The 14,345-nt window shown below is 61.8% G+C and overlaps 1 protein-coding gene across 1 annotated transcript in view; it reads right to left on the reverse strand.

Annotated features, from left to right (window-relative positions):
- KCNH6 (potassium voltage-gated channel subfamily H member 6) overlaps positions 1 to 7,001 on the reverse strand; it is a 34,002-nt gene extending 27,001 nt beyond the window's left edge. Inside the window, exons 1-2 of the mRNA XM_076356529.1 lie at positions 6,906 to 7,001; positions 3,497 to 3,727 (exon numbers count right to left, since the gene is read on the reverse strand). Of these exons, the coding sequence (XP_076212644.1) occupies positions 3,497 to 3,727; positions 6,906 to 6,981 (307 nt within the window). The 5' untranslated portion in view covers positions 6,982 to 7,001. The remainder of the gene's footprint in view (positions 1 to 3,496; positions 3,728 to 6,905) is intronic.
- Positions 7,002 to 14,345: the final 7,344 nt, after the last annotated feature.

Genomic DNA, 14,345 nt, shown 5'->3' on the forward strand with positions numbered 1-14,345 from the left:
AGCTCAAGTTGGGGTTGGGGTTTTGTCAGCTGGCTGTGCCTCCCTGCTCCTCCGCCACCTGGGAGGTCCCCTCCGTCCTGCCTTGTCCACCCCACAGGGCAGCAGCAGAGGCTCCCTGGGGCTGCCGGCACCATCGCCCAGCCTCGACGGTGCCAGGATCCGGCAGCGGCCGGTGGGATTTGCCCTTCTGCTTCCAATGAGCCCGTTGGGCACACCATACGTTGCTGTTTATAAAACTGTACGGAGAAACCTTGGCCGGATCCATCCCTGCCCGCCTTAGCCAGGGCTTCCTGGCAGCAGCTGCTGGAGGGGTGATTGCTGTGCCATGGATGTGCCCTGAGCTGGGGACAGAGGGGATGTGTCACATGAGTCTCCCTGTTTGGTTGCGGTGACACCCCGCCTGGTGACGTAGGATGGGGTGATGCGGGTCCCCGGGGACAGCCTTGCTGCTCAGTCCTCACAGGCATGCGGTGACATGCCCGCCTGGCTGCCAGCCCCGCAGCTGCCCGCTCAGCCACCCCATGGGGAGCTGCGGGGGGACATCCTGCGTGACACTGGGTGCCCCAATCACTCTGTGACCTCCCCCCTCCTCCTGGAGCCCCTGGGGGAAACCCTGGCTTACAGCACCAGTGTAACGAGTTTGCTGGGCCGATCTGGTTCCTAATCCCCGGCCACAGGGGACCGGCACAAACCGCTCCTGCTGGAGGGGACCAGCCGTGGGCTCTGCCCGGGGAGGGGACGGGGGTGGAGGGGCTGGGGCTGCAGGCAGCGGCTGCCCCACCAGCTGCTCCAGCTGTCTCGGCCCCGCATCTCTCCTTTCATATTCATAAGCAACACATTCATGCAGATTAATGGCGAAGCGCTCGGCGGGCGCTGCCAGCTGCTGCTGCTTGGGCCATGCCAACACCGCGGTGCCCAGCACCTGCGGCCACCAGCCCCGCTCCGGGGACCCCAGGGGCTCTACACGGTGGCTTCACTGCAAAGCACATCACCCTCGGGGAGAAAAAAACCCAACCCTGGATGCAGCTCAGCCCCGCCAGCCCCTCGGTGCTGTCCCCAGGGGATGCTGGAGGGGGCTCGGCTTAGCCCTGGACACCGCGGGGAGTGTGTCCCTGGGGCTGGTGGCCATGGCTGCTCCTCACCCCGGCGGGAGCTGATCCCGTAACGACCCCCGTGGCTGGGGCAGCCCCAGCTGTGCAGCATCTTGTAAGGAAATTAACTTTTCATTGATCTCCTGGCTTTGAGCGGGGGATTAGAGCCCACATGCACCGCGGCCGGGCTCTCTCCTCTTTCCAAGGCCTTTTCAGAGCTGCTGTGGCAGGGAGGGACAACTGCCCTTGCTGGGCCGGTCCCATCTTCCCCCAGCTGGACTTGGCTCTTGGCTCCATTTTGGCTGCCCGGAGCTGGGCACGCCATCGGCACCCGTGGCTCCTTTTATAATTAGCTAATGACAGCATGGGCGTCCGGGTGAGGACTGAGCAGCAAGGCTGTCCCCCGGGACAGGCATCACCCCGTCATACAGCATCTTGCCTGTGCACAGATAAAGCCACCTTCCAGGCCACCCATGGGTGCCCCCTTTCCCACCTACCTCCATCCATCCCACCCTGGCCCTGCCGGGGGGGGGGGGGCTCTGACAGCAGATTTGGGGTATAATATTGTCTCTGGCAACCAGAAAAGCAAGGAAACAGCCCCGCGAGCTGCAGAGCCGGGAGTACCGCAGTAATAAACGGCAGGTTGAGGCTGGAGATTGGTGCCGCCGGTATGAAAAGGAGAACAGGCGGGTTCGGAGCCTCCGCCGGCTAATTAAGCAGCAGCTCCCTATAATGCGAAGGCCTTTTCTTTGCCGATAAGACCCATTTATAATGGGCTGAGCGGTCGCAGGCTGAGTGCTGGGAGGAAACAATTGGAAAGCATATTGCTAGTGGGGATGGGTTTTAAAAATAGACATGAAGGGCTTGCTTCTGGGCATTTTTTTTCCCCCCTTCTTTTTTTTTTTTTAATAAAAAAGAGAAGAAAGCAGCTCAGAGCTGCGCTGAGAGTTTCCCGTGGCCTAGAGGAAGAGCAGGGCTCTGAGGAGAGCACCAAGCATCCCGTGAACCCGGCGGGAACGCTTCAAAGCAGGGAGGATGGCATTGGATCGGGCTCCTAGCTGAGCAGTCCCCAGGGATGGATGGGGAAACTATCCTGAGGGAGGGGAACAGGGCTGCACACGCTGTTCTTGCCACGGCCACGCATTGGCGTTGGGATGGGAGCAGGGGGACGGCATGTGCCCGCTTCTCCTCGTGCCTCCCAGGCTGCGCTGGGCTCCAGCCAGCCCCCTGCAAACCACAGCGGCTGAGGGGGAACCCAGCCCTCGCACTGGTCCCTGGCCCCGCTTCACCCAGGACCGACCCCACGGTGAAGAGCCTTGACCAGGTCCCTCGGCGAGGATGGGAGGAAAATCATATAAGAAACGTGGCCGGTGAGTGGCTTGATCCTTCCGCAGTGCAGGGTCCAGCCCCGCCGGGTTAACCATGCGGGTTAACACGCGGGAGTGCTGCCAGCGGATAATTCCCGGGGCCGATACGCTGGCACCTGGATGCCAGCCCGGGAGATAGAGTCTGGGAGGGAGGCCAGGACACCCGGGTCCCAGCCCTGGAGATAGGGTGCCGGGCTGGAAGCCAGGGCTCCTGCCTTCTTCCCTTCACTTCCAGTTGTTTCTCCTCCGCCCTGCTGCCCCGGGAGCTGCCGGCAGCAGGGTGCAGCCCCTTGCTCAGGCCAAGCCCCCATCAATACAATCTAAAGCGATGGGAAAGCTCCACAGGTTGAAAAAAGGAAATACTTAATATTTTTAACCTCTAGCGAGCACCCGATCTGCATTCCCCCCGCCCCTGGGAGTCCTGGCTGGTTTGCAGCATCAAGCAGTAAATATTTATTTAACTTCCTGCAGTATTAGAACTAATCACTAGTATTTTCCATCAAAGCTTCATTTTCATCTTAATGTAATTCCATCTGTGCATGCACAGCCGCATCCTGCTCGCTGGAAAGGCGGCTCTGAGGCTGTCGGCTGCACCCGCTGTCAGCAGAGACGGGGGGTCTGTCTCATCTCGTCTCGGAGCACAGACCGGGAGACCCGTGTCCCAGCCTGGCTCCTCCGTGGGTTTCCCATGGGATCCTCATTCATGATGCAGGGATCCCATGAGCAATGCCATTGCTTGCCCCGGGAGCTCTGAGCCATCACCAAGGGCTCGCAAACGACCCGATTCCCGAATAATCTGGCAACAACTTCCATCACTCGAGGTCCCAACGCCCCCAGTGCCCCATCACAGCAGAGACGGCTTCATCCCGCCAGGAGCCACAATGGACTTGCCCTCGGCAAAGCCCTGGGTCTGGATGCAATCCCGATGCCCTGGTAGCATCAGATCCCCCTTTGCCTCCCACCACCAGCTTCCAACAGCCCAAATCCTGGGCAGGTGACACCTCCCACCACCGGATCAGCCCGAAAAGCAATTCTTACTGTCTTTGCGGTAGTAGAGGATCTCGAGCTTGCACTCCTCGGAGCCGAGCAGGGCCTGGGTGAGCTGCGCGATGGAGCTCTTGGTGGTGTCGGGGCCGGTGAGGAAGTCGCAGGTGCAGGGTCGCTGCATCACCTCCACGCGGGAGTAGCCGAACATCTCGCAGAAGCCATCGTTGCAGTAGATGATGGTGCAATTCTCCATCTGGGCGTTGGCGATGAGAAACTTGCGGTCTGCGGGGAGGCAGGGGAGCACGAGGCTTAGAGGGGTGGTGGGCACCCGCAGCGATGGGGGACAGCCTGGGTGGATGGGGGGTGCTGGGGCTTTTTGATGCCACCCACTGTGGGGCTTGTGCAGGGACGGGCTCCCCAGGGACACTGGTGGTGACAGGTCTGGGGGGAGGATAGCTGGCGCCAGCCCACGCTGCCCTGGGTGCTACCCTGCTCTTCAGAGGGAGAAAATTCCCCCGATTTCATGTGAATAGGTGACTGTGGGGACAGGGGGACCCAAAGCGGGGGTCCCCAGTAAAGGCAGTTTTTGCTGGGGTGGGCCAACCCGTGCAGCCTCGACGTCTCACCGCTCGCATGTGGGGACTCGCTGCTGTCTAATACATGGGCAATCTGTCCCCGACCGGCACTGCAGGCAGAGGGAAGAGCTGCAGCGTCCATCCCTCCCCAGGAGCTTATCAGGGACCTGAGTTATCTCGGAGACTTCCCACCCTTGCTCAGATTTGACTGAAGTCAGGCAAGGGACAAGAGGAGGAGTGAGCGTGAGGCTTGGCTTCGTGGGAAGCCGGGTGAAACCTGTCACACTAATGGTTCTGCCAGTGTTTTACAGGATAATTGTGCCTTCGGGCTAAAGCTGAAATCCAGACCCTGCTGGGCTGCGTGGCCCCTGTGCTCAAGAAGAAAAGGGCTCAGGTGGAGGAAAGGGGAAACTGAGGCAGTGGTGCTGCCCTGGTGCAGGGGAGTGGTGCTGCCCCATCCCCTCCTGGTGCTGCAGCCACCTGGGCTGGGCTGGGGCCGGACTCGCTGTCATACCGGGGTGTGTGGCAGTGCTGCCCAGCCCACGTCAGCCAGCCCAGACGGAGCCGCTTCCATTCTTATCCTGGGGGAGACCCAGCCTAGAGCTTTGATTTGGTTTGATTTTTGTTTTTTTCAAGGAGATCGGGGGGTGCTGGGCTGGGGAGGACCCTCTCTGGGACAGGTTTGCTGGGATGTGACAGAGGGCTGGCGATGCTGATGTGATGGATGCTGTGCCCCCCCCCCCCCCCAGCAGCATCTCCCTCAGCGTTTGGCATCGGTTCTGGGCTGGAGCCAGAGGCAGGTCAGAGCAGAGGGTCCGTTTGGAGGCTGCCTCCCAGCCCAGACCCCAATTAATCTCCTGGATTACCCAGGAATGGCATCTGCAGCCTGCATGCTCCAGAGCCCCGCTGCGCTCCAGCCTCGCAGGGAATTTCACCCAAATGTGGGAGAAACCTCCGCACGGCTGCGGCACCCTGTGCCGGGACCCGGTGGGGTGGGGGGACACCACCTAATGTCACCATGCAGAGTCCCAGCTTGGGAGGATGCCTCCCAGTAAAACCAGTGCCCCCAGGGATGCCGCACCAAGGTCTCCTGCTTCATCCCACCCTGTGACAGCCCTTGGTGGCCCTTTGTGGGGGACTCCCACCCCAGCACCTTTCCCTCGCCCATGCAGGGCTGATGCTGGTGCCAGCGCTGCAAACAGCACAAACCACCACGGCCAAATGTTTCCCAGTTCCCTCTTCCCGATCCTTCTCTATCCAAATCACTCTGCCAGCTGGGAGGCGGCACAAGGAGAGTACCTTCCCTCAAAGCCCCGCTCCTGGGGCACTCTCCCCACCTGCGATGAACGTTTCCCCATCCAGCGCCAGCCCCGTGGGCCGGATCCAGCCTGGATCCAGGCTGGGCTGGCGCAGGACAGGATTTATGGGGCTGGCAGGGTGCCAGAGCAAGCTGTGCTGAGCGCAGGGGATGTGACCAAGGCCGGGATGGGAAGGAGCTGCAGAGCCAGGTCTCCTTGGGGGTATTTTCACCCCAGATTTGCTTTCTGCCCTGCCCTCACCTGCAGATTTGCCACGGTACCGGGGCTCTGCACCAGCCCTGGGAAGGAAGTGTTGGGCCTCTCCAGCTCCAGTGGGGACTCACCGGGTGCAGCTGCACCCATGGGAGCTGCAGGGGTGTGTGTGAAAGCACCCACAAGCAAGGGAGGATGTGCTGCCAGTGACAGCGATGTGACCAGGGCCGGCGGGGGGGGGGGGGGGGGCTGGTTTGGTGTCTCCCAACACCTGTCACACCACGAAGCTGCTGCGGGGGAGCACGGGGCGATGTTTCGGCAGAACCCAGCTGGTGCCCGACATGGCTGGCAGAGCACAGGCAGGGAGCAGGCAGGGACGAGGGGGCCTGGCTGCCTCCCCGCTGGCACGCTTTGCCGCGTGCCCCCACTGCTCCCCAGCCGCCGCTTCCCAGCAGGGACTGATAGGAACCAGGGACAGTTTTTCTCACTTTCTGTCCCCAGGGTCACGTCACTCACTGCCAGGGCAGGCAGTGCGGATCCGGCAGGGATGGCAGCGCCAGGGACGTTTGCCCACGCGGCAAACTTGGACACGGGAGAAAAACCACAGCGAGCCGTGGCGGTGGGGGGTGCACAGCCCCAGCACCCCATGGCAGACCCCCGAGCACAGCTTTTGGGGGGACCCCAGTCCCCCGCTCCCCTCCTCTTGTCCCCGGCTGCATAGGAGGGACCCAGCCCCATCGGGGTGCCCAGACAGCGGAGCCCCCGCCACCTCCGCCCCACGGCCCCCACCCAGCTGCACACAAACCCCAGCGCTCCCTGATGCGCACGAACTCTTTGCTATATTTGACATGAAAACCAGCCCCAAAATTCATATAAAGGGATTACTCCGAGCAACAGCAAATGGCAACATTTCACCAGGGACGGCTGCCTCCGAGCAGTGCGGAGTTGAAGGCAAACAGGCAGCGAGCCCGTCTGCGCTGGCGTACACCCCTCTCCCCCAGCCCGGCCAGCCGGGACCCCCTCCCCGCCACCCTGGGGACCCCCTCCCAGCCCGGGGACTGCGGGGGGCTGCGGTGTCTCCAGCCTCCGGGGGACCACCGGGCTGGGACCGCTCGTCCTCCTTGCGTCGCCCTGTCTATTAATACCCGCGGGGACACTGCCTGGCTGTCGCCCACCCCTCTCCCCCCGCCCTGGGAGGTCACAGGGACGCCTTCATTTCCCCGGGGACACCCTGCGGGTGGCCCCGCTCTGCCCTCCCGCCTGCCCCCCCCCCCCCCCCCGGCTCCCCGCCGTGCCCCGAAGTTGGGGGGCCGCCCGCAGCCGCGGGGGGAGCGGGAGCGGGCCCGGGAGCGGGCCCGGGGGTGCGGTACTTACTTTGCCCTTCAAATTTGCGGATGATGGTGTCCAGGTAGGTGTTTTGGGGGGCCACATGGCCCCGGCGTACCGGCATCGCTCCGCAGTCCTGCGCGCCCCGGGAGCGGCGGAACTTCCCGCGGGGGCGGCGGGGAGCGCGGCCCGGCCCCGGAGCGGCTCGGTACGGCCCGGCACGGCGCGGCCCCGCTCCGCCTCACCCCAGGGCTGGCCGAGCTCTGGAGCCGAGCCGGCCCGGGGCTCCCATGCTCCCGGTGGCCGGAAGGGGGAACCCCTCCGCCCGCCCTGCCGCGCCCGGCTCCGGGCGGGGGCGGCCGGGGAGGATGAGGATGGTGGGGGGGGAAAGGGGGGAGGACCCGCTTGAAAGGGGGAGAAAATAATCGAATAAAATAATAAGAGTAGAAATTCCCAAAGTGCTTAGTCACCGCTGCCCCGGCCCGCCGGAGGCTCCGGGGGAGCTGTCAGCAGCAACAGCTGCCGGCCGGGGAGCTGGCACCCCCCGGCGCCCCCCGGGTCTCCCCGGTACCCCCCGGCATCCCGCGGCACCGGCACCCGCACGGCACCGCCTGGCCCCGGCCCCGCAGACTGGGGGTGCTCTGGGGCGGAGCGCGGGGGGGAGGGAGCAGGTGGGTGCTGGGGGTGCTGGAGGCGGGGTCCTTGGGGGGCTGGGGCAGGGGGTGATGGGGGGATGGAGGTGGGGTCCTTGGGGGCTGGGGCAGGGGGTGATGGGGGGATGGAGGCGGGGTCCTTGGGGGGCTGGGGCAGGGGGTGCTGGAGGATTGGGGTGTTGGGACAGGAGGATGTGCTGGAGATGGGGGTGCAGGTGGGAGTGCAGGTGAAGGGTGCTGGGGGCGCTGGAGAAGGGGGTGGTGAAGGAAGGGGTGCTGGAGTGCTGGAGAGGGGTGCTGGAGGAGGAGGTGCTGGGGGGTGCTGGGAGCTGGGGGGTGGGGATGATGAAGGAGTGTGGTGATGGGGTGCAGGGAGTGGTGGAGGAGGGGGTGATGGAGGGTGCTGGAGTGCTGGGGGTGGCAGAGGAGGGGATGCCGGGGTGCAGGGGGTGGTGGGTGGAGGGGGGCGTGCAGGTGGTGCTAAGATGCAGGGGGTGGTGCGGGGGGGGGGTGCAGGGGCGGAAGAGGAGATGCAGAGGTGCAGAGGTGCAGAGGCAGAGGAGGGGGTGCCGGTGTGTGCAGGTGTTGGGGGGGGGTATGTCTGTGGGTGCAAGGGTGCAGAAACAGAGGAGAGGGTGCTGAGGCGTGCAGGGTGCGGAGGAAGGGGTGTAGGGGTGCAGGGGTGCAGCAGGGGAGAGGGTGCCAGTAGGCGCAGGGGGGCAGAGTAGGGGCTGCTGGAGGGTGCAGGGGGAGGAAGATGGGGTGCAGGGGGACGGAAGAGGGGGTGCAGGGCCGGAGAGCTGGGGGTACTGGGGGGTGCCGGGGAGGAGGTCCGGGTGTTCCCGGGGGGGTCCCGGGGGTGCCGGGGGGGTGCCGGGTGCCGCGGGCCGGGCGGGGCCCCGCGCCCGGCGCTGTCCACCCGCGGCGGTGCTGAAGGGCCGGGCGGGGCGGGAGGGCGGGGGGGCTGGCTGCTTGTAGGGGGGGGGGGGGGGCTTGGCATGGGGGGCCCCGGCCTGGCACAGGGCTCTGCCGGCACGGAGGGTCCCTGGGGGACATGGAGGGTCCAGGGCGTCCTGGGAGCTCTGGGGGGTCCAGGGGGTCCCGGGGTTCCAGGGCCACAGAAGGTCCCATGGGCTCTGTAGGGCACAGGGGTCCTGGTGGGTACCCAGGTCTCTGTGGGACATAGAGGTCCCACGGCGATGCTGCTCCGCTAGAGCAGATGTTCAGACCTAGCCCCAAGTTCAGCTCTTCTCCTGCCCACCTCCCCGCGTCCCTCAGGGGTGAAGGCCAAGGGGACCAGCTCCCTTTCCTTCCTGTGAAATCCCCTTTGGCCAGCCCTCTTCTCCTGGGCCCACTGCTAAGGACAGTGTCCACTGAGGGGCTTTCTATTATTATTTTGTTATGCACGATTTTTCAGGCATGAAATTGGTCTAAGAGGATTATGGTCCATTATCATCAGCAGGAGCGTTTTGCTGGGATTTTCAATTAATATTCCAGTGCACCACAGCAATGCACATGGGGACCAGGCCATACCCATGGGGCGCTTGACGCACAGCGTTGCCTGCCGGAGTTGCCCCCTGTCCCTGGGCCAGCAATGTAAGTGGGTGTGCAAAGGCAGGTGCCCTTTCAGGCCCATTTCAGAGCCCTGGTGCTGCTTTTATCTCCATCTCTCATAGAAGTCAGCCTTCCCCAGCGGAGAAAAACTTGTTCTATTGTTGAAGAGGGTGAAAAACCCATTATCTCTCCCCATCCACTCTGCACACTGCCTCTGCCGTGATTTACTGCGAGTCGTGGAGGATGTTTTCCTCTATATTACACAGATGCAGCTTAATAGCGTGGGGGAGGGAGAGGGACACGGAGTCCAGGCTCCTGCCTTCTCTGTTTTCTTGTTGATATACTGGGTGACTCGAGGGAGACAGCTCTGTGCCGCAATTTCCTCGCTAGAAGATAGGGACGCTGGTCACTCGGCCTTGTGAAACCGCTCTCAGATTCTTGGATGACCAGTTCTGCAAGGGAAAGCAAACTATTATTACTACAGCCAATATGATCATAATTATGATTATTAATCACCAGGCAGTCAGGATTTAAGGTTGGCCTCCTGCCCTCCTCTCATCCCATAAATCAGTCTGGGATGTTCATGGACACATCACGTGGACACGGATGCGTCTGATGATAAGGGCACGTGCCGGCTCGCAGCCCTCCCTGGTGGGGAGCTGGCCCGCAGAGTTGAGCGCAGGGGCACCAGCGGGGCTTTGGGCATGGGGCAGGGCACAGCCCCGGCCTCCCCAGCCCCTCTGCCAGGGCTGGGTCTGCGGAGTGACCCCAGGAAAGCTTGTCCTGCCCTGGGCATGGCAGTGGGGCCACTTTGATCCCCCTTTCTCTGGCCAAGGAGTCTCATCCCATCACGTAGCTGAGGGAAGAGCCTCTTCCCCATACAGCCCTTGCAGATGGACTTGACACATGTCATTCCCTTTCAGGTTATTATTGACTAAGCTCCAGGAGCCTCCCAGTGCCTCCATGGCTCCTCCGATCCCCCCACGGCTCTCCCAGTCCCCCCAGTGCATCCCTGCAGAGCCAGGTCATCCACAAGGCTATTGGTCCATGCCCTGCTGCCCTGCCCTCCTTGGAGCACTTTATGCCCAGACTTCTTTCAATTCCCTGGGTCCTAAGCATATGCTTGCAGTTAATCCTGTGCTTACATTTTATCCCAAATAGGAAGAATTGGGGTCTCTGCGCAAATTCTCCTGCTGTTCAAGGCAGCTGAAGGGCTCCCTCTAATTCAACCGAGCAGTAATCCTCTCTCTCCCTGCCCTGCTCTCCTCCTCCTCCTCCTCCTCTTCCTCCTCCTCCTCCTCCTCCCTCACTCAGTTCTTTCCTCTCCTCCTCCTCCTCCTTGAGTGTTTTTGAGGTTTTGCTCCTTTCCCCTTCTTTCCTTCCTTCCCACACACTGGGGAATCAGTGGGAAACCACCCGATTTCCAGGGCAAAGGAGACCTGGGTGCTTCCCAAGGGTGTCCTCCCCCTCCCCGCTCCTGCAGCACAAGTGCGTGAGGAGCCACCTGGGAGTGCAGGGAATTATAATCCGTGCAGGGAATTATCACCCACCCGGCGAAGGGCTGCCCCAGGCAGGTGCAGGCATGTCGGGCGAGGGGGTACAGCTGTGAAAGGGGGTGTGGATTTGGGGTGGGAGGTGTGGGATGGAGGGGATGGGCGCCCACTTGAATCCTAGCACGGCAGCTGCTGGCTGGCGCTTGCCGGGAGAAATGTTTGCCAACCGAGAGACGGTGTTTCTCCACATTTCTGTAATTAGAGCCGCACTGCAAACACAGCCGGCAAGGGAGAGACTGGGGCTCTCGCGGTCCCCAAAGCTGCTTGCAGCCACCAGGGCTGTCCCCAGACAGGCTCTGGCGTCCCGGCTGCCTGGCATGGTTCATGCCCCTGCTTTGCCCTTCACTTTTGGAAGATGCTCCAGGGATGTGACAGGGGAGGGAGGAATTGGTGCTGTAAACGGATTTTGCAGGGGGAAGGATGCTCCTTGTCCTGGCTCCCTCCTCTGCCCCACCACTCCAAATCCTGACGTATTTTTCCAGGCTTTCACCCTGGCACTGTTTGTTTGCTAAGTGTAAAAAAAAACCCACCCAAAACAAACAATGGTTAAATGTGCAGCCAAAATTAACCCTCATCAGCCTGGGCTTTCCACCACGCCATCCCAGGGGAGGCCCGATGGGAGGCTGCAAACCTGGGAAGGACTCGGTGACATTAAACCACGTCAAGGACGTTGTTTCCCGACAAGAGCCACTTGCCACTCAGACGTGGCAGGAAAAGCTGTGGGGACTTGGTTCCGGGATGTGACACGCTCGGTTCATGGCAGCCACACTGGCATCCTGCCTGTCCTCACCACACAGCGGGGGAAACTGAGGCACGGGGCAGGCTCGTGACTCACCCGCAGTCCTTGGGGCCGGGAGGATGGATGGGGCGAGCAAGCGGCTGCAATTACTCACAGCAATGCTGCAGGGAAGGCCGGGGAAGGGCAGGATGCGGCCGCGGGAGGGGGTGCTGGCAGCGGCTGCAGTGGGTCTGTTTGGCTGGAAAACCTCCTGGGCACGGGGGGAGAGGAGCTGAGTGCCAAGGGCTTGGCCACACTCTCCCCCGTCGTTTGGGGCTGCAGCAATTCTCTCCAAAAGTCTGGGGCAATTCTCTCCCCGCTGCCTGTGAGGCCTCGGCAGGGACCTTGTCAGCTCAAGGGGGAGCCCCGAGGGGTGGGGACGGTCCCCACCAGCATGGGGACACAGGCAAAGCCTGTTTTGGGGTCTTGCTGCTGAGGCACCCCGAGGAAGCAGGGTGGGGGGATGCTGTCCATACAGGGTGGGGCTCTGCGGGGCTAGGGAAGGGGTCAGCCCAGCTCGCACCCCTGGGTGCATCCCCCGGTGAGGGTGGGACCCAGCTGGGTGCCCGGTGCAATGCATCCACAGGCGAGGGTGGCTGATGCTTGATGGAGGTGGCATCGGGAGGGTGGGGGTGTCATTTGGGCTGGACCTGGCCCCTGTCCCCCTTGGTAGGGAACTGTAGCTAAGCCATGGGGTTGGGGAGAGTCTGAGCTTGCTTGGGGGGGGAGACTTTGGGGTCCCCCACTTGCCCCTCACCCCCAAATTCACCTTTACCCCCCTCAGCCCTGCTCAAGCAGCAGGGAGGGAAGGATGGTGCCAGCCAGGGCTCGCAGGGGCTGGAGCCACGGGCAGGGAGCTGGCAGGGATGGGGAGTCCTTGGTCACTACCACGGCTCACCACATCCCTGCAACAGTTCTGCTGTCCCCCGGGACCCCCACGCTGCCTCCCCCCATCTCCCCGGCCCGGGGTGGCCCCCGCTGATGGCCTCTGGCTGCTGCCAAGCTGTGGCTGCATATTTCCAGGCGCTCCTTGTCCCCTGGGAAGGGGAATGTGAGGAACGCGGCCCCGTGCACCCTGCCTGCTCCTGCCCGGCCACCCGCCGGCTAAGAATAGACCTGGTTTGGCTGGGCCCCCGCCAGCGTCAAGGGGCCGTGGGGTGTGGGACCCCCCCCCAGCCACTTTCCTGCAGTGGATAGTGAACACACAAAAAACTGGAAAATGGGTTTCTGCAGTGCCCAAAGGGTCTCCGAGCTGGCAAAGGGAACCCAGGGTGTTTCTTGCTTTAAATTCGTGTCATTTTAAAGCAAATCTCCTCTCTGGGAGCCTTGTGCACAGGCAGGGGGGTGCAGGGCAGCCCCCCACAAGCCTGGGGTACCCACTGCTTCCTGAGCTCCCCTTTGAGGAGTTACATGAATTGAGGGGGAATCTCCTCTTTTTTCTGCTCTTTTCCTTTTTTCTTTTCCTTTTTTTTTTTTTTCTCCTTAGGGAGTAATTTCACTAAGCCTCCTAATTTCAGCAGAAAGCATGATGCAGGAGCCAGAAGGCAGCAAAATCTCTCCAGATGTTATCGCAACGGGGAAGGAAAATCATCCTCATTTTAAAGGCACCTTGTAAAACATTGCTGCCAGCTTGGCAGAGCCCTCTGGCCACCAGCGGGCCTTCATTGCCCCGAAAAGCTTCGCCTGGGCCCCCCTACCCACGGCCCAGCAGCTCCATTTAAGCTCAAGGTGGGACCTTCAGTCTCCCCCTGAGCTGGGCTGGGCATAACCTTGTGTCCAGCCCCATCTCCTGGGTGGAACCTTGGACCTGTGTTGAAGGTAGCCTGGTGTCCAGCCCTGTCTTCTGGATGGACTGTGGGCTTGGGTTGTCTATCCATCTCTGAGCAGGAGGCCACAGCTCAGTGCACCCATCACTCACCCTCGTAGCAGTGTCCGTTCCAGGACAGAGTCAGCTCTTATGTGGATTCTCTGATGCCTAATTAGGGCTGAGCTTGTGTTGCAGTCCCTGAATGAGAGTGTTCAGTGTGGCTCTTTTTTTGTTTTTGTTTTTTTTTTCCCTCCAGAAAGCAATTTTCATGAAACTTGTAGGATCTTGATGATCTTGGAGACCTCTTTTCCTCCACTAATGGGGTAGAAAGGAGCCAGGGGGCTCAAAATTACTGGTGAGGAGCTAAGTTGGATGGAGCACACCTGCACCAGCCTGCTTTCCCAGGCTGAAAATACACTTGGCTTCAAACCCAGCTCTCACCGTGCCAGGTCTCTGCTCTGCAAGCATCACACTGCCAGGAAGGGGGGAGAGGAGGGTGCCCGGTGTGCTGGGATATAAAGCAGACGCATCAGGATACAGCCATGGGAAGAACATGGGGTGAGCGCAGGCATCCGAGGTGGCTGCTCCCTGGCTCTGGGGATCGTGGCAGAAAGACGAGTGGTCGGGGTTTCACCTCCCCGTGGGCGTGCTGTGCTCGGAGGAGGATTGAAAACAAACAAAAACCCAAGCGTGGGCAGGCAGACACCTGCCTTCTGCTCCTCTCCTGAGCGCAATGAGCCTCTCCTGGGCCTCAGTTTCCCCATGTAAGACATGACCGAGGGCATAGGCCATCAGATGGGAGGGGGAAGGGTGGATCATCCCAGATTCCCTCATTTCCCCTGCTGCTCCGGGCTGCAATAATCCCCAGCCTGGGATTAGTTTTGCACCTAATCACTGCAGAACAAATACGAAGTTTTATTTACAGAAGCAGAAGAAAGATGGGGGGGAAAAAAGCCTCAAGCACAGCTGATCCCAAGATAATCAGGAGCTGGAGGATGTGAGGTGATCGCTGACCTCGGACCCCCCCCTCCCTTACGTAAATGCATGTCATTCCCATACTGGAACCACAGCAGCCGTGAGCTCCAGCCCTGTCCCAGCTTGGGCTTGGTGACCCCCCCAACCCTTTGAACAGTTCAGGCCTGG

Source organism: Aptenodytes patagonicus, chromosome 20, assembly GCF_965638725.1.
Source record: "Aptenodytes patagonicus chromosome 20, bAptPat1.pri.cur, whole genome shotgun sequence".
Taxonomy (NCBI): domain Eukaryota; kingdom Metazoa; phylum Chordata; class Aves; order Sphenisciformes; family Spheniscidae; genus Aptenodytes; species Aptenodytes patagonicus.